This window comes from Belonocnema kinseyi, chromosome 9, assembly GCF_010883055.1.
Source record: "Belonocnema kinseyi isolate 2016_QV_RU_SX_M_011 chromosome 9, B_treatae_v1, whole genome shotgun sequence".
NCBI lineage: Eukaryota > Metazoa > Arthropoda > Insecta > Hymenoptera > Cynipidae > Belonocnema > Belonocnema kinseyi.
The window spans coordinates 79329415-79349517 of NC_046665.1; the positions used below are offsets into that span (position 1 = coordinate 79329415).

Consider the following 20103-nt stretch of genomic DNA (forward strand, 5'->3'; position numbering starts at 1 on the left):
GAAAAAACGAGAATAAAGTACTGCACGAAATCTACGACTTTTTGGATCTAGGGATATTTTTTCGGACACGGGAATGGATGGGGCAGAATTTTATATGAGTGACGCAGTTTCCTTTTTTTTCCGGGTGGGAGTTGCTACTTCATGTGAAATTAGCACTACTACTCACCTTTAAAAACACTTGCAAGACATAACAATTTGTTTGGTGGCCTAAAGTAGCACTAAATTAACACCAAATTCTTGCATAGTACCCATGTGAATATTACAATGTGGTAATTCCAGTTTTACGGTCCTATTTTTATTACGAAGATATTTAAAAAATAAAATTCATTCTCATGCATTTCGTCAAATAGTTTTCTCCAGCTATCGACGGCATGTTGATTTGACTTCACGAGTGAAAATGCTTAATTAGGCATTAGCATTCACTCCGTTGAATGCTGAGAGAAAACAATGTACCGAATGCATGGGACAAAACTTTATTTTTGTGTTACTTTCGTGATAAATAATAATTACTATCATCTTGTTATGCCATTAAATAGTTTTTATTAAATAAAAACTATTTTTCAAATACACTTATACCGAAAAAATTAATTTTTGCGAAGATATTAGCAAAATAGGGCAAAAATGAACCGAATTCCATGCATTTGGTCCATTTTTTCCTCTTAGCACACAACGAAGTGAAGTTAGCTGGTGGCTGAAGTGAAAATACCTAATAGACTGTTTTATTTTAATTCGGGATTTAGTAATGCGCATACACGCAATTATGACAGTTCCCGCGAATTCAAAAGTTTTGCCTTACTCTGTATAATGTATGAAAACGTGTACAGTACCAAAACTTTTTAAAGCGATAATTACGTATTTGGTACAAATATAATGAAGAATATTGTAGAAAAACTCAAAGTTTTAGATTTAGAGGCAGAGCGCAAGAATACTCATTTTATTCAAATTTCCTTAGAAAAGACCACTAAGTATTTTTGAAATCATGTTTATTGCTAAATGTAATGGTATGTTAAGAAAGATAGCCGAAATTTGACCAACTTGATAGGAGGGCTAATTATATTTTGTACCTGCGCACCAAAAAATAATTTAAATAAAAAGGTCTATGTAGAATTTTGTCCTCCATCTGATAGATGACAGAGGCCTGTGTAGAGTATGTATTCCTGTACAGTGTTTAATTATATAAAGTTAATTTTAGCATTAAGAAAGGTAATATGGAAAAAGTAGCACGGAAAAGATGAAAGACCCAGTTATATATCACTAGATTGTAAACGTCTAATTTTGTAAACATGTTCACGTAAGAATTCGCAATAGTATTTTAATGCAATTTTGTGAAAAGAGATCATTATTCACAGAAAAGGACTTATTTTTTTCGATGTTGCTTGAGGCACAATGCGACAGTGAAACTATGGTGGCAACCCTAATAGTCCGGGAGCTGGGTACCTTCCCGTATGCAATAATATGTCCAAGGAAAGTTAAGGGTTACTCTTATGTATTTTGAGCCACTGAATCCGAATATGTCGGTCGCTTGCCCGAAAAAATGGTACATTTTATTTAAATCAAAATTGTTTAAACAAATTATGAAAAAATTATTTTATCGTTTCGGACAATTTTTTTTCTGAATATATGGCTCATTTAAAGAAGAAAAGATCTCTAGTAATTTTTTCGTTAATTGCGTATTTCATAAGTTATGATTTTTGAATGACGAAAATGTAACGTTTTTTGCCAACTTATGTTAATAATTTTTGACTTAATGAATATTTCTTGAAAATTAAAAAACATACTTTTCCTTTAGATATACCCTACAGCCTGATATGCGCTAATATTGAGCCCTCGTCCTGAAAACCCTATTTCTCGACGTCGACAATTTTTTATTTTACAGTGCTCACAAGGCACTTTTGTTGGTCGAGCGCCGAGCGCGCTGCGAGCCCGATATATCTCGCGCTCGCGGGTTTTCGTTCTTTATCGTTTCTTCTTAAGGATATTGATATTAAACAGCGCAATAGAAACTATTTAATTTGCTCACACCAATTATGAATTCTGCATTTAATACAAAGCGCTCATCGCGACGAACGCATATCCGAGGAGTTTCTTAACAAGTTTTTTGTTCTCATGCTAGATACTTGGAATTTTTGTCAGGTAGTAATTTTCCAATATATTAAATGTAAAGTAATATTTCCGCTTAAATAAAAATTCTCTTACCTCCTATAGATAAATTTATTCCAAGTTGCCATTGCAAAGCATGCATGTTTGAAAAATCATGTATTTGTGTAAGGGCTAGAATAAAATGTTGCAGATTTTGTTCTTGTCAAAAGAAACAAACTTGTAAAAATAGATTTAATGATAGCAATCAATCAAACACAAAATAAAACGTATTAGAATATATGTAACTAAAATGCTACATTTTTAAAATTTAGTATAAATGTATATATGTAAAAAAATTATAATTTAACATTACATTTTAATAAATGTTAAACTATTTTAAACTGCTTTACTAAGAAATTATTATCTGACAAAAATTCCAAGTATCTAGCATGAGAACAAAAAAATTGTTAAGAACCTCCTCGGATATGCTCCTCGGATATGCGTTCGTCGCGATGAGCACTGCAAAATAACAAATTGTCTACGTCGAGAAATAGGGTTTTCAGGCCGAGGGCTTAATATTAGCGCATATCAGGCTGTAGGGTATATCTAAAGGAAAAGTACTTTTTTTAATTTTCAAGAAATACTCATTAGGTCAAAAATTATTAACATCGAAAGTTGACAAAAAATGTTACATTTTCGTCATTCAAAAAATCATAACTTATGAAATACGCAATTAACGAAAAAATTACTAGAGATCTTTTCTTCTTTAAATGAGCCATATATTCAGAAAAAAAATTGTCTGAAACGATAAAATAATTTTTTCATAATTTGTTTAAACAATTTCGATTTAAACAAATCGTACCATTTTTTCGGACAAGCGACCGACATATTCGGATTCAGCGGCTTAAAATACATAAGAATGACCCTTAACTTTCCTTGGACATATTATTGCATACGGGAAGGTACCCAGCTCCCGGGCTATGATTCTCTCTCTATGAAATATGGGTGACTGTCAAATTGAAGGCCAGGTTGAACGACTAAAGTGGAAATTGTGTTATTAATAATAATTTAATAAAATTGCCCCAGTTTCTTTATTTCCATTTCCCCTTATCCCTTTACTTTACTTTCCTCACTTTACCTAAATAGTAGAATGATGAACAAATATGAAAAAAATTATAGATAATTCTAAAAGTTCTAATAATTCATACAAATTTGTTTAGCGCTTTTTCATTAATTTCCCAAATTTTCAATTCGATATCTCATGTCGTGAGAACGTGAATTATTGGAACAAAACGTCGGTAAAGTAGAAATCATTTAAGTATTATATGGCCTTAACCTGATCTCTGACACTATTTTTTTACCAATGTTTGATAAAAGTGTTTTCTGAGAGCAATTCATTTTTGTATGCAAATACAATTCAGTTGTTTGCTTTTCGTATCGTAACTTTTTCGACCGATAAGCATATCGCTGTTAGTATAGGCAGTGTCAGAGAGACGTAGACTATGTACGGATTAGTTCTGTAGAAAATCCTTTCTCCTCTTTTAAGTTAGTTAGAAAATAGCAGAGCTCCGAGTACGAGTGAATTGCTTCTGCTACAACCGCGATTATTTGCTATTTTAAATTCATTTGGAAAAATCGCTGTTGCGTGTGCGCTTATCCGGACGTTCGTTTTTTCTGCTAACACGATTAAGTTTCTGTGAAAGAAGGAAGTGTACAATTTAATCTGTTTTATTACTGGCCATGTGGCTAGACGTTACGCGTTTTTAATATGTGCATCCTTCAAGATATAATACTTTTCTATCTACCACGATGATGTGCAAGACATTAAAAACAGAAATCCAGTATCTTGTCAATATTTTCTGAGTTAGTGTGCTACATGATCTTCAGTGAATTATTTTTTTTTGTCACTGTTGCTTCCAGAAGAAGGCTATGCTGTATTTTTGCGAAAAGATTTTCTATGGAAATAGACTTTTTTATCATATTACACAGAAAAATATGTCATTCATTAAATCCATTTTCTGACATATGTCTTTTCTTAAACTTTTTTTGTATTGGTTAAAAAAGTGTTAAAGTAATAATTTGTAAATGAGGTTATGGAAATTGATTTAGAATGAAATAGTTTGAAATGTTTTGATGTTGCATTAGTTGCGCAAAACAAATTTAAATCAGTTTTGTATTGAGATGAGCTGTACAGTACACGTGGTTAAAAGAGCGAATCTTGCTTTCTCTGCAGTACCGGTTCGGTATAACTTTTCTTTGCCGTTTCGACCTAAATTAAGATTCAAATACCATAGAAATTAAAGATTGATAATTATAACACTGCAACTTGTTTAAAAAAAATAATTTCCAGATTCAAAACGATTCAAATTTTCTGTACGTATTGATATTTTTTTCTCATTTATGAAAGAATGATAGGCAGTGATTTAAACTCAAATGCAACTTATAAGACTGTGGTTATGGTACCTACCACTTGAAGCAAATAAAGTTGATACGTAAGTCGCAATGAAACTATAATTTGTAAGATTATGAACAAAGAAAATTATATAAACTTTTTTTAGAAGCTTTTATTGATAAAGAAGTCATTATGTTTAGTCATAATTTAGTTAAAAGTTTCGAAAATAGTTTATTTAGTTGATGGTCGGATTATTATTAATTCGATATAAAAATAAAGTTCATGTAACTTATTAAAAGCATGTTACTGGAAAAACTAGTCAAAGCCATGCCCAATATTTTTGTCTCCAAATTTTGAATTAAATCCAAATTTTTTCCAGTATGTCAATTAATAAAATTAGCATTGCTTTTTCATGCTGTATAGTATTATTAAATTAATTTTAAAATAATGGTAACATGTAAAGTTAAATGTTGGTTTGACTCTAGTCGAGGTCATGCACCACAGTAATACACCACTGGCGTCGTATTTTACAGACCTTGTCTTTAAATATTTTTTACTAAAATTCATCTCAAGTAAACTGCTAGATGGTACAAATAAGCAATAATACAAGTTCTTCATTATATGTTCCATCTCTAAAACAGTGTTTCTATCAATATCCAACGTATTTTAAAGTCAAAATTAACCATTTTTGAGCCCACGAAAGGTGTCTCCATATGATCACGTGTTTCTAATACACGACTTTAAAACTGTGATAATTAAAATTTTAGTCTGGAAAAGGCTCATGAGAAAGGCATTAATCGAAAGAGGACTTATTTCTCTGCTGACAAGAAACTAATTTTAATAATTTTTTAACGTGACCGCGTTCTAATATCGGACTAATTTAATTATACTTCACATTATATCTTTAACAATAGAGTATATATACAGATGCTAACAGGCGGTTTGTCGTAATACCAGTCCTGGCACTATACTTGTTCGGTTAGTTTGACGGAAAATTCAGTAATGCTGGTCAGTGCTTGATAAAGAATATTTCCTACTTTTGCTTTTAATTTGTTCCCATTACTTTTTTGGCATTAATTTAATTTACAGACTTTTGAATTTTGGAGGAAATAGTTTCAAACCTTTTGAAAAACCTTTCTAGTTCAAAAAAATCAGGTAAAATAATATCAGTTGGGCAGGCCAAAAAAATGTATGTTTTCTTTGAAAAATACACATATAATCAAAAACTTGTTTCTATATCCGATATTTTAAACGTTTCAGCTTTTCATATAACTATAATCTTTTGTATTTCTCTCAAGAAATACTCGAATATTATTATTTTAATTAATTAAAGTAATTGTTGATTAATTTTATTGTTCAACAGTTGATCAATTTGGAATTTTGAAATAGTAAAAATTAAAAATGGCTGTGAATAAAACTAAAATTATAATATAATATTTTTCTTTCCTGCACAAAATTGTGTATACTTTGAGCCGCCTAGCACAACTTTTTTTTGCCCTAGTAAGAAGTTGCGTATCTAGCAGAAAAAAAACGTTTTTCAAATATTGTGCCTTTAGTTTTTAATTGTTCAAAAAACCGTTTACGTCACAAATGAGCACAAATCTAGCAAAATTTAGCGCAACTTTCATTGTTTTGAAAAAATAAGTTTGAGAATCTAACTTCCGTGACATCGTTTTCATATTAAAACCCAAAATGTGAAATTCAAAAAACATAACAGACTCAAAAATAATTATATTTCGAAAAACTAACACGTGTGCTGAGTTGTGCTCGACCAATGCTAACCTGGAAAAATGCACCCGCTCCCAGCGAAATCACGGTAAAATTTCAGCCACAATCACGTCTCACGACCGTGAGATAGGTGGTTTTATATATATATATATATCTGTGTTACAGAATTTTTTTATAGGAAATAAAGACTGCATTTTTCGAGCACATCTCAGTACAAGTTTTAGTTTTTAGAAATTTTATCATTTTTGGACCTTGTATTTTTTTGAGTTTGACATTTTGGTATATATCATGACAACTGTTGTTTGGCATTTTGGGTTTTAATATGAAAACCATTGATTTTACATAATTTTTTAAAGGAAAAATACTACATTTGTCGACCACAACGCAGCACAAGTTTCAGTTTTTCAAAATTTGATTATTTTTGGGCCTGGTACGTTTTTTGACTGTTACATTTTGGGTTTTAATATGAAATTGGTTGATTTTACATAATTTTGTTAGAGGCAAAGCACGCTACATTTGTCAAACACAATTTAGCAAAAGCAACTGCACTAATGAGCACAAGTCAGCAAAATTAATCGTAATTTTCATTTTTTCGAGAAAATAAGTTTGCGGATCTAATTTCCGGGACATCAGCCTGATACATTTTTTTGAATAAGTCTTGAAAATGTCATTTGTGAATATTTTCGTGGCTATATTCGTAATAAGCACCTCAAAATATTCAGTGTACGTGGTTTTAACAGAATAATAATATAATTAGTTATGAACGTTATTTAAAGTTTTAAAAATTTTTTTGATATGGGTTTGATGTTTGGTGGGGGGGGGGGGGGGGGGGGGGGGGGTGTATTGAACGTATTGAAACTCCTACAAAGAACATTTTGCTTCTTGCCAAGAAAGACAATTTTCCAAGATGTTTCAAACTTCCTAATAGAGAAAGCTTGGTAATAAGAAGAGTTTAGAAAAATATCAACTCATTTAATTGTAAGTTTTGAAATTTTTTAAATGCCCAATACAAAGTTCTAAGCAATTGTCTAGAGGTATGGTTTTTATAGTTAAAATTTCTACATTTGCATGATTCAAAGTTGATGCAATAATATAAAAGATTATTTGCCTTGAAACGAATCAATTAGTTAAGTTGTGGTCATTTTTATTATTTGAAAAATCGATTTTTGGAGTAAAAACGTTCCCTCACATAATTTAAATTTGATGTAAGGATAAAAAATATTCCTTAATTCGAGACATAATTCGAGTTATGGACATTTACATAATTTGAAAAATCTGTTTTAAACAGAAACACTTTTTTCCTTTAGGTAATTCAAATTGTATATTATAATTGAAAAGACTCCTTGATTCGAGACGTTTTAATTGATCTTTTTGTATGTCTTTATTTTGAGTTCTTCTATGAGGAAGCAAACATATTTGCTAATTAATTATAGTAAATAAGCATAGTGATAATGAAATGAGCACCATACCATTATAAATGCAAACACAATGGAAGCATTGGAGATCGAATTCACAGTTAGTTTATATTTTCACACTCAATTCAAATAATTAATTGTTTAAAAAATTTTATTTTGAGTCTTAGAATTCACAGTTTTAATCTGTAGGCTTTGATGTCGAACAATGTTAAGGTAAAACCGTTTATGGAATATTTTGAATCGAACTTTCCAATTTTAAATTTAAATAAAATTCCAAAAAGAGAGAGTACCTTCGATTAATTAGAAATTCACTACACCTATGTATTTTGTCACGCTGATTCTCACAGAAAAAATTAAAGATAAAGTTTACATCGATTCCAAGTGAAATATTCACGGCGAATTTGTCTACAATAGTGTAGTTTGTTTCGGAGGAGATATAAAAGTAATAACAATTTTTTTTCTTTTTTTTTGCTGATTCTACATGTTCTACCAAAATTTTCTCACTTCAGCGTGAAGCAGTAGACGAGATTAGACGATCAGCAGACGACAGCTTTTATTCCATCGTGGAATAAACTTTCACCAAAGAGCATATAAACTTTAACAGCTGGAAATCTTACAAGCGACAAGATTTAACTTTATTTTTTTCTGTGCTAAATATGATAGTCAAAATACCCGTATAGTTAATTTTCAAGACCAAAACCATGAAGATACGATTTTTTAAACGGGGTTTCGCTTGTATTTTGAAAGATATTGATCCGAACAAAAAATTGTAAATAAGAGTTCTAGAACATACAAAAATAAATACATCTTTTCTGTCAATTACGTTTTTTTCTCTAAAACCTATCCCCTTTTCCAGCTTTTCCTTACTAATTATGGGTATTATTTTAATGGATGAGCCTAAACATCCGGAAAGTCTGTACCTTTATCTGCGTTTATTGCACGGTCAAGTCTAAACGTATGAACTTGGAAAGGGGAAGGGGGAACTGGAAAAGAGAAGGGGGAGCTGGAAAAGGGAAGGGGACATGGCTCGTGTACCTACGAGACGTTGGAAAAGAGTAGGGGGGCGACTTAAATTATATCTGTGACCAGTCACATGGTCGCTTTCCTCCACAAGACATTGAAAAGTGGTAGGGTTTTGCATGAAATGATTTCTGTAATCAGTCATATGGCTGTCTACCCACTCTAAACCAGATAATGGAAAGTGGTAGGGTTATGACCTAAATTAGTGCTGTGACTGGTCATAGTTTTGCCCCACCCCTATGAGGCATTTTAAAGAGGTAGGGGTGTGACTTGTATTATTTCTGTTACCAGTTACGGGGTTGCCTCCCCCCCATGAGACACTGGAGAGTGGTAGGGGTGTGACTTAAAATATTTCTGTGACCAGGCATAGGATTGCCACCCTTTCCACAAGATATTAGAAAGAGGTAGGGGTCCGACTAAATTTGTACTCAGAGACCGGACTATGTGACCACGAGGATTTTGGTGTCCTAAAAACGAATCCGATATCTAAATTTTTCCTAAACGTCAGGTATGGCTAAAAATAGCCACTTTTACACTTTTATGTTAAGATATCTAAAAATCCTGACGTACAGGATTAATTTGGATAATGTATTCGGTTTTAGATATCAAAATTTTGGTCGGCCTGCTTTATTTCTGCGATCAGTTACTGGGTGCCGCAAGTCCCATTTCAAGGTATTTTCACTATCACATTCGTGATCAGCACGTCAATATACATGGTTTAATATACTGAGTTCCAAATTAATCGAATGTTCTCTCTTTTTGGAGATTCATCTTGAAATTTTATAATGTTGAATGTCTCTATTTGAAATTGTTAACTTTCAAATTATACAATTGTCATTGTTCATTTTTAAAGCTTTAAGCAGAAAGTGGGCTAATTTGGTTCTTTTTGTATTTTTAAAAATTTAAGATATTAAATTTTAAAAGGACGAATTTGAGTTGAAATTCACGTAACTAAAAAAGAAAAAAAAACAGTTTAAGAAATTTCAAATTAAAACAAAATTAAAACCTTGTTAAATAATTATATCCATGCTGGTTTGAAAGGCAGGAAAATGGGTATTTTCAATGCAAATTTTTTTGCTGCTTCAATTTTCAAATAAAAGTATAAATTCAAACAAATCCAATATTGAAACATTCGCTTAATGTGAACCTGTGTTCTCCTCGTATCCAAGTGTCGCTCGCGAAATCCGATAGCAAACGAGCCTTGTTGTGAATAAATTTCGCGCTCCGTTATCAAGAGGTCGCAGTAGGCACCCAATAATCCTTTGAAATGCCCGAAGCGTTGGAGAGTATCCTTCGTCGAAGTGCTGAACAGCACTTTGACAGCACGGTCACTGTCCTATTGTCCTGGAAATACTACTGTAGCGGTGAATATTGCAAATTCGAGACGAAGCTTAGCAAGAGCCTTGGCAGTTGCTGTTATTGCCGGACGATTAACTGATAGTGCAAAGGTTGCCAGGCGAGCGAGCGTGTTGATTCCCTAAAGGCTCCTTTGAGCGTTCTCGCTGTCAATACAGGGGGATATTTGCTATAATCCTGACAATAAAACAATGCAATAACAAAAGCTTAAGACTGTAACCAATCGCTTTTTGGATCGAATATAATTTCAGTTGGGGTTTATTTCCGCTAAAGTAAAATGTAGAGAAATTTGATGTTCATTTTTGAACAGTTCAGTAGATACAAAATCCTTTTGCATTTCACATTTGACCGTAATCCTTCACCATTGATCATAAATCTAAGCTATTAAAATTTCACTAATTAGTAGTGAAATTCCACTAATTCAGTGACAGAAAAGTTAGCAACTACAGGTGGGTAGAAAATGACTAATTTGATTATTTAAAATTTTTGGCCAAGTGCCTCTACCTTCCATACCTCTACATTCTGTAAGCGCCTTGATCCTGGAATTTCAATAATTAAATAATAATTCGGAAATGCGCCTCAGAGATATTTCCCGCTAAATCCTAGACACGTGGCTTATCTAAGCAATCACTCAGCGAGGACCTCGGTCCCGAGCACTGATGGGCGCTTTTTGAGAGCTCTACTGCAATTGCTTACTTAAAATATATGAATTAATTTATAGCCTTATATTAGGGCGTGTCAAAAACAAATTTGGAAATCAGGACCAGCCTAGCACTAAAAAACTTGATTTTGGGTCGATTATTATCTGTGTATTTTATTACACTATTAAGTCATTTCCCTTTCGGGGTAGGCGTGACTCACTCAGCAGGGAAAAGGAGTAGTGTGTGGAAGGGATAGAGATTTTTCAGATTGATCCAGAATTCTCGTGCTATTTAAGTAAATAACACGGTCGTTCCGTACACTGCTCCGACCCAGGTTGCTGATCAATGTCTCTAGCAATCACCCCAAGCGAAGAACCTCACGAAGTCGTTATGTAAGGTGTAACTATTTGCCGCCATACTTTCCTGTCCTGGCATACTTCTCTAGCTTCTTTTATGTCCATGCATTTTTTCATGCAGGCTCTCGTGTTTCTGTGACTTCTTATGTCTCTTCTAAGTAGGGTCTCATTCACACATTCTAACCATTCTTTCCGCGGTCTACCTCTGGGCACGTTGCCATTAACTTTAACTTGATACACTTGTTTCGTTAGTCGTTTATTTACAATATTAAAAATACAAAATTCATAAACTCCTCTTTAAATAGAAGTTTTCTCAATTTAATCAGGGGAAAAATATCTTCTATATAATATCCTTTTGAAATCCATTTCTTGAATTTTTCATAGAAAATTGTTTCTAGTATTGTCACCTCATCATGATAGGGCATAAAAAACACATAAAATTTATTTTCCCTCAAATTGCCTAACCCTCATGCGTCAATGTATAGTGTCGAAAGAGAAAAACCGAACCATCTTAACCGATTTCTTTCCCATGTGTCTACTAGCGTCTCTTCTGCACCACATTCTTTTAGAATTATCTCGTTACTTTGTCCATCAGGGTTTTCCCGCATATTATGCGCATAAATCTCATGTCAATTGCGTTAATTTTACTCTTATCTTTTTCTTGATAAGTCCTTGTCTCGCTACCGTATAGTACAGTCGGTACAAATATAGAATTATGTATTGCCATTTTAGCTTTATTTGATATAGTTTTACTTCTGATAAGGGGACCTGCTCTACCAATAACCTTCTTACCTTCATTTATTCGTCTATCTAATTCCTCATCTATATTCCCGACCCTAGTAAATAAGCTACCAACGTATACGAACTTATCAACTTGTTCAATTCTCTCATCATTTAATAAAATATTGCATAGCGTTTTCTCACTCTTTCCTTCGAATACCATAGTTTTTGTTTTATTTGCGTTAATTTTGAGGCCCATGCTCTTCATGCTTGCATCTAGTTTATTCAACATTCTTTGTAGGTCATCGATAGACTCTGCCATAACAACCTTATCATCTGCGAACGCTAACCCTCGTGCCCTTACTGTTTCGAGATCCACACCCTCTTCGTCGAAGAGAGCCATTCTTAAACACTTGTCCAAAAATAATATTTGAAGTTGATTAATGCATATACTGAGGCTCTGCTGGCTCGACCTTTGTGCTTCCTCCAAATTTGTGTATAGATATTTTTAAATTAAATGACAAAGCATTGACAACTTTAGTTTGGTCATTATTAATTCTCATTTGCTAAAGCTGTTTCGGCATTAGAGAATACATTTTCTCATCACGTGAATCCGGCTTTGCACTCGAAATCTGTTTTAGATAAAAATTTTGTTGCTTAAAATTTTATTGTATCGTGTTACTTTTCCATGAATATAAATTTGTTATTTTAAATGGCCTGTTTCACGAATGAACCGAAAAATACGTGCCATATCGAAAAATAATACCAAGAAAATTTGTAGGTCTAATTTAGGTAAAAAATGTTGTCATTAAGTATTTTATTGTTCTGCTATTGTATCTTGTTTTGCTATGTTCCGTTAGAGGTGAATCAATTCTTTTCAAATCATCGAATTCTTTCATTTTTGTATTAATTAAAAATTATGATAATGAGAACATTTTTACTATAAAAATCACTTTCTCGAAAAATATAAATAACCATAACTAACTTTCGATCAAATGTATAAATATATTACAGGTCAATCCGATGTGATAAAATGTTTTGCCACTGGCTTGGCTCAGACCAGACCGACTGGTTTCCAATCTTGACGCTGACCAGCAGGTCTGGCCTGGGCCTGGCCAAAAGTGCAACGGTTTTACTCGCTAGCCCCAAACTAGACCGTCTGGTCAGCTGCTAGGCATGGGCTGGTCAGTCGCTAGTTGTGGGCTGATCAGCCGTTAGATATGGGCTAATCATCCGTTAGTTATGGGCTGGCTGATAGCTTATGACACTTGATCGACAAAAACCAGCAGTGTATCTGAATGGTCAAAGTCAATACGTAACTGGTACTTCAAGTTGTGATGTCATCTAGAAAGATGTCTGCAGGCCGAGGGCCAAGCAATAAATTCCAATTACTTCCGAAGAAACTTAATTTTTTCAATGACTTGGAAAAAGTTTACTTTTCACTATAAGCATCTCTAGTTAAAAATTTGTAATTCTAAGCACCCTGTAACTTTTTTGAAATGTCAAAAAATTTACTGATCGAACTTTGAACTTTTTTTGGTTCTTGACTCGTTGATCATTGCCAGACCTGGGACAGACTAGACCTACAACCTAAGCTAGACTATCGTCAGACGTGCGCCATATCAGATGTTCTATACAATACAGTCTAGATAAATCCAGACCAGGAAAATATTCCACACGGTATTGATTCATCTCGAACCTAGAAATCGTTTAAATTCGGGTCAATATCATGTCACATGCGGCAAGAATCTCTGCCCAAAGTCAGACATACGGTATGTCACATCTTAGGCATGTCACATCTGCGGAACGTACCATCTGCGGTATGTCACAACTGCGACATGTCACATCTGCGACATGTAACATCTGCGGCATCTCTACCTAGCAGCTTCTCTTCCCCGCAGCATTTCTTGCTCGGGGCAAGGCTCCCAAGATACATCTCTCATTTGAGTATAATTTTCCATTCTACATCAAAGTGGAAAAACTGCGGCATATTTTTTAAGTTCTTGCAAAGATAGCAAAACTGTGGCAAGTCTCTCCAGTGGCATCTCTCCCCCCCCCCCATTTTTTTAATACTTCCAAAGATGGCGAAACTGCGGCAAGTCTCCCCAGAGGCATATCTCGCCAAGAAAAAATTTAAAGTGCAGCGAAACTCCCTCTATAGCGCCGATTTCAGGACTGACGGTGCATGGCAACTAACTCATTATAGCCGTCTCCGGTTTTGTTTGTTCACGCCTGACTGCTGTTCACCTGTACTATAGAAGGGAGGGCTAACTTCTTGCTAAGATGCAAAACTGCAATATAAAAACATAAAAAAAATTTCATGAGAGAGAGGTACCGTTGGGGAGACTTGCCGCAGGCGAGAGATGCCGCAGATGTGACAATTACTCCAGAGAGACTTGCAGCACTTTTGGCACATTTATGTGAACCTAAACATTTTTTCACAGATGAGAGATGCTACTGGGGAGACTTTTCGGTGGTAGGAGATGTCATAGATGTGACAATTAGTCCCGAGAGGCTTGCCGCAGTTTTAATATTTTAGTATGGACTTGAACATTTTTTCCGGATGAAAGATGCCACCGGGAAGACAATTAGTCTAGACAGACTTGCCTCAGTTTAGCCATTTTTAATTGGACATTACACATTTTTTGAGAGGGAGAGATGCCACTGGGAGAATTGTTAGTGGGGAGAGATGCCGCAAAAATGTCAATTTCACAGTGAGAAATGCCGCGCGGGAGAGAAACCGCTAGTTAGAGATGACGCAGTTGTGAATGCGGCAGATGAGACATGCTGCAGATGTCGCATGCCACAGATGTGACATGCCGCAGTTATGGCATACCGCAGATTTGACATGCCGCAGAAGTGATATGCCATGGATGTGACATGTCGTAGATGTGACATGCCGTAGATATGACATACCGCAGATGTGACATGCCGCAGATGTGATATGACACAGATGTGACATGCCGCAGGTGTGACTTGCCGCAGAGCTGCTGTCCAACGGAAAAACCTAGTAAGTGACTTTTGCCATAGAGGTTATTTTCTCATGCGCATGTATCGGAAAATAGTCTCTGGAAAATGTCACTTACTAGGTTTTTCTGTTGGACAGCAGAGAGAGACTTGCCGTATGTGAACTGATACGGGCACTTAAATTCTTGCTTCAACTCTGAATTATGTTAATGATAAAGGTTTTACTACGCTAAAGTCCAGATGTATAGTAATTGAAGTTTTTTTAGAGTTTAATTAACATAGTATAATCTGTTTCCAGAAATTAGTATAATTTCAATGCATTATGTGTATTCAGCTGCATACATTCCGATATGTGCAGCGATTGAACTAGAAATCTTCTCATTAATTATGTAATTGAATTCATGTTAATTTAACTATTATTAAAATTCAATATTCCACACTATAGTATATTATAAAATGAAGCAGAAATATAGATTCGATTTAAATTTTGGTCATAGCACGTGTACTGCCATGGCCGTTAATGCTCGTTCACCTGCAAGAAAATCAAATTATTTACAGTAGCTTGGCTGAACTTCATATCCTAGGTGATTAGGATAAACAACATCTTACAGATTTTCAATTTCATTGTTTAAAACAATATGATATACTATCAAAACAGTTCTAGCTAAATCAGTAATATCTGTAGAATTATAAAAATAGTTTTGTTTCAAGAATTTTGACCCAGGATGAACGAGCGAGAAAAACCCGAACCTTTTGCGAATTTCCTTGTTTCATAAGTAATCGAGTTAGGCTATATAAACGTTCTTTTTTCAATCAATTTCAACTAATTTTGAATCAAAATTAATTTAATTCATAGATCGAGAACTATATTTAAAATTTCCTTCAAATATATTATTACTGCGTTTTTATGCAGGAATACTTTTTTTCTTTTCGATTATACTGGGACATTTTCCTTGGTTGAACGATTTTTAATCCTTCGCTTTGATTCTCGAATTTTGATTGCTACAAATTAAAAATATTTGGAAACATTAAATACTTTTTATGATGGCTTTCAATTTCAAATTATTCGAATTTGTTTTGAGTTGTGTTTCCGATTAAATTGATTGCAGTGATGGAATTTGAATATTACTTTTTGGTACAAAGTTGCTTGTTATTTTCTCAAGAGTTTGTCGGTGACAAATCCTTATAGAGATTGTGCGCGTGATGTTTATAAAGAAAATCTCAGACAGAGTGGACGCAGTCTTTTTAGTGAGCAAGTCTGAAGAATTGGGTGAAGGAAAAATTGTAAGGTGTGTCAAAAGTAAATTTGTGGCTCGCAACGATGGCTGTGAGAAATATCGCTCACGAGTACACGGTGGAGATAAAGGATGAAAGGAAAAGGACGGAGGATCACAGTTTTAGTGATTCCTCCAGTGAGCTGGAAGACCATTTTCCTTTGATCAGACAGAATCATGTCCCATCCAAGGTGAATAAAGCGGGGCGAATTCACAACAACAGAATCAATTCCTCGAGCCTTCTTACGGTGAGTTTTCTCATCGTGATTCATCTGTAAAACAAGATCGATATAAGAAAATATTTTTTTATTTAAAAAAGGTGGAAGTAAATTTTTTTTCTTCACAATAGTTGAAATTGGCCACTTTCAATTTAGAAAGCATAATTAAAACCAAAAGGGACCCAATTCATTGCAGAATTAAAGTTTGAAAGCTTCTAACTTTTTAAAAATAGAAAAATTTTATTATACAGTAACACTCTTCTGTAGTCTCGATTTTGGGGCTGACGGTGGGTGCGAAATAACTTATTATAGCCCGCTCTGCTTTTGTTTGTTCACGCCTGAGTGCTCGCCTGAGTTAAAACCGCGCATCCCGCGCAGCTCCTGTTATACCTACCTGCGGCGCTTGTTTCAATTCTCGGAAGGGCCATAGAAGGGAGGGCTATTAAAGGGTTTCACTGTATCTATAATTAATCATTTGATACAAAATGTTGTGTTTAATAAAATTATGTGTAACAACTTGTTACTTAATAATACTTTACCTTTATTTATGTCCTTCATTTTGAAAGCGAAGTAATTTAGAATTTGCAGCTGAAATACTAAGAAAACACATTACGTTTTTAATGAAGGACACGTAAGTTCTACTTCGTAATGAGATGAGAACAAATTATATCCTCCAAGTTTAAAAGGTCTCCTTAATGAAAATATAATGGAGAATTTCGTTCGCAGAAAATAAGGCAATTCTCGTGTTTTTAATTATTTTCTAGTTCTCCGCATTGTATTTTTACATTCTCATCATAATGAAAAGGTATTAGTTACATGTGCAAAAGTGACTCTCGTGGATTTTTTTAAATCTCCCCGTTTCGAGATCCTCTGAATCCGAAAAAAACAGGTTTTACGATAGTGTCTGTTGTCGTTGTTCGTCTGCATCCCTACAACGAAAAAACAGTATTGCCGCTGGAACTATATAGAAGTATAGTTCAGCGAAGTACGCGTATATAGTTTCTGGAACCATTGCGCTATCGGTGAGACAACTATACTGATCTGTCGCGGGACCAATACACTGCTTCGCATACGCGTGCGACTCTAAGCTTAAAATAGAAGGGAAGCGTCATTTGTTCCAGGAGTTTTTTTTTGTAAAAGGTTCTTCATATCGTATCTTTTTTCTCAAATCTTCACGTTTTAAGACCTGTTGAACCAGAAAAACAACTTTCGAAAGAATTTTCATATCGCGTATTGTCACGCCAACGAACTGGTATCCTTCGTGGATCAATATGACTTTGAGGAATACTTGCATAAATGTTATGCTTATACTGGTGCAGTTGTGAGGACCATCCGGTAGGGTTGGTGCAAGAACCATACTTTATAGTTCTGAGGACAAAAATATTGTTCTCTCAGCTATATCGTTTTTTCCGTGTAGTGGAAAAATCTTCTGACGTTTGATAGCCTCAGACTAGACCATTTATGCTCTAATCTGGCGCAGATCAGACAGTCTAGCCTGGGGCTCGCTAGACCTGTAACACTTTTGTAAAGTCTGTGGACAGACGGTCTGGCCAGCCGTTATCCAGGTGCTGGTCCCAGGTGGAACTACACCAATGGTGCAGTACTGGCCCAGTGCAGATTTCCGGAGTCCCAGTACTGCCTTATAACGCTTTGCAGTACTGGCTTGCGGTACTAGCACGGTACTGTGCACCATTATAATTACAAAAGTATACATTTTAAACTTTTTGTTTAATTTTAATACACACTAATTGCTATACTCTAAAGATATAACAGTAAAGGTATTCAAAAAAATTAATAATAACTGATTGCGATTATTTTGTCTATAAATGTTAATTGGTTCTACTTAGAATGAATACCTATATTACATTAAAAAAATTATATTACAAATAAAATTTCTAACGCTACGGGGGTTCGAACATACATTTATATGCTGTAGACATTTATGTGCTCTTTACGAAAAATTTTGGTTTTTGTGTTTCAGATGACGCAAAGTTGAAAAATCATGGCGACCGTTTTTCAACATAGCGTCATCAGATCGCCCAGAAATTGGCCGGACATTGATGAAAAATAAAAAATAAATTTTTTCCCTTAGTTAATAACATGCCTTACGACATACTAAAAAGTTGTAAATGTTAAATAAAAATAAATAACAAAAAAAGTTATTGAAAAAAAGGTCATGGAAACCTGGCTACCCCCTTAAGCTGGCGCAAACCCATGTGAAATAAATGCTAAATCGAGTTCTGTCATATGACATAATGAAGGGCTCATTTAATATGCATTTAATACCCTGTTCCCAAATTTAATGCTCTGCTATTTTTTTTAAACCACAGTGGGGAAAAAGTACATTTTTTGGTTCAAAATACGATTCCGGCTAAACCTGTGAACCAATTTGGATGTTTTTTTTTAAAGCTGATAAAATTTCGAAAAAGTTGTCGAGCCTGATATTTAATTTACTTATTCAATTTTTTATATGAATAAATAAATATGACGATTTTTTCTATTTGACGGTCCCGGTGCTCGCCAATGATAGGAAAATTGTTGTAATCGTCGACTTTTCATAGATTTACATTATATAAAGATATTCCATCACAATACAATAAACAAAAAAATTTATAAACAAATTATTTATTGAAAATTTGTTTTCTATAATTTTCAATAATTTAACGTTTTTTTAAGTCATATTGCAAGAAATTTGAATGGACACAATATTGTAATGAAAAAAAAATTTCTCTCAAGACTATTCTTGTTAATATTATAAAAAAATTTAATAAACCAAATCATTATTTAGGCATTTGTCGTCAGAAAAATTCGTTTTTTTCTATGTCAATTTTGTTAAATTACGAACCTCATTATAATAACAGAAAAATCATAATTTGTTGATGAATTTTATGATTTTATCAAACCAATTTAATAAGCAAATACATTATTCGAACACTTATCTTTGGAAAAATTCGTTTTTTTTAATGCCAATCCTTTTAATGGGAAACTTCAGGATAATTTTAGTGACATCCATTACTATTTGATACATTTTTTTTAAACAAATTTTATAAACAAATGCATTATTTTCGAAAAATTTGTTTTTTTTTTCGATGTCAGTCCTTTTAATTGAGAACTTATTATTAATTTCAGCAACATCAATCATTATTCCATAAATTTTATGATTTTTTCAACAAATTTAATAAACAAATGCATTATTTGGGCATTTGTCGACGGAAAATCTCGTCTTTTCCAACGTCAGTCCTATTAATTAGGAACTTTACGGCATTTTCAGTAAAATTCATAATTAGTTGAATAATTTTATGAATAATGCATTGGTTTATTAAATTTGTTTATAATATTAACAAGAATAGTCTTAGAGAATTTTTTTTCCATTAAAATATTGTTTCCATTCAAATTTTTTGCAATATAATCATGATGGAATATCTTTGCATAATGTAAATTTGTGAAACGTCTGCGATCACAATAATTTTCCTATTATTGACACGCACCGGGAACGTCAAATTGAACAATTGGAAATTTCTTTCGTCATATTGATTTATTAATAAAAAAAGAAAAACTAAATTAAAAATTAGACTCAACTTTCTTTGAAATTTTATCAGCTTAAAAAAAACATTCAAATCGGTCCACAGGTTCTGCCGGAATCGTATTTTAAACCAAAAAATGTATTTTCTCCCCACTGTGCGGGGTTACGCTTACGCTAGCTTAACTTTAAGCTGACAGAACCCCATGTGAAATAAACGTGGAATCGAGTTCTGTCCTATCACATAATTAAAAGCTCATTTAATGCTCTAGAAGGCCACACAAAATTATTTTCTTAAGGCCACCATTAATACTGCGGAACTACCCTTAATATATATTATGCATAAATTGTAAATATGACCATACTATAATTAAGGGCTCATTTAATGCTCCAATGCCCTATTGCCAAATTCAATGG

General features: G+C 33.7%; 1 protein-coding gene across 4 annotated transcripts in view; it reads left to right on the top strand.

Moving 5' to 3' along the window:
* The first annotated feature begins 3649 nt into the window (after positions 1–3649).
* Positions 3650–20103, top strand: part of LOC117179413 (venom dipeptidyl peptidase 4) — a 794327-nt gene continuing 777873 nt past the window's right edge. The window contains exons 1-2 of one of the 4 annotated variants that reach the window (XM_033371173.1): positions 3650–3942; positions 15784–16196. In XM_033371173.1, coding sequence (XP_033227064.1) covers positions 15996–16196 — 201 coding nt within the window. In that variant the 5' untranslated portion in view covers positions 3650–3942; positions 15784–15995. Of the gene's footprint in view, positions 3943–4527; positions 4572–15783; positions 16197–20103 lie in introns of those variants that run through there. The other 3 variants (XM_033371175.1, XM_033371177.1, XM_033371174.1) reach the window with 3 other exon arrangements.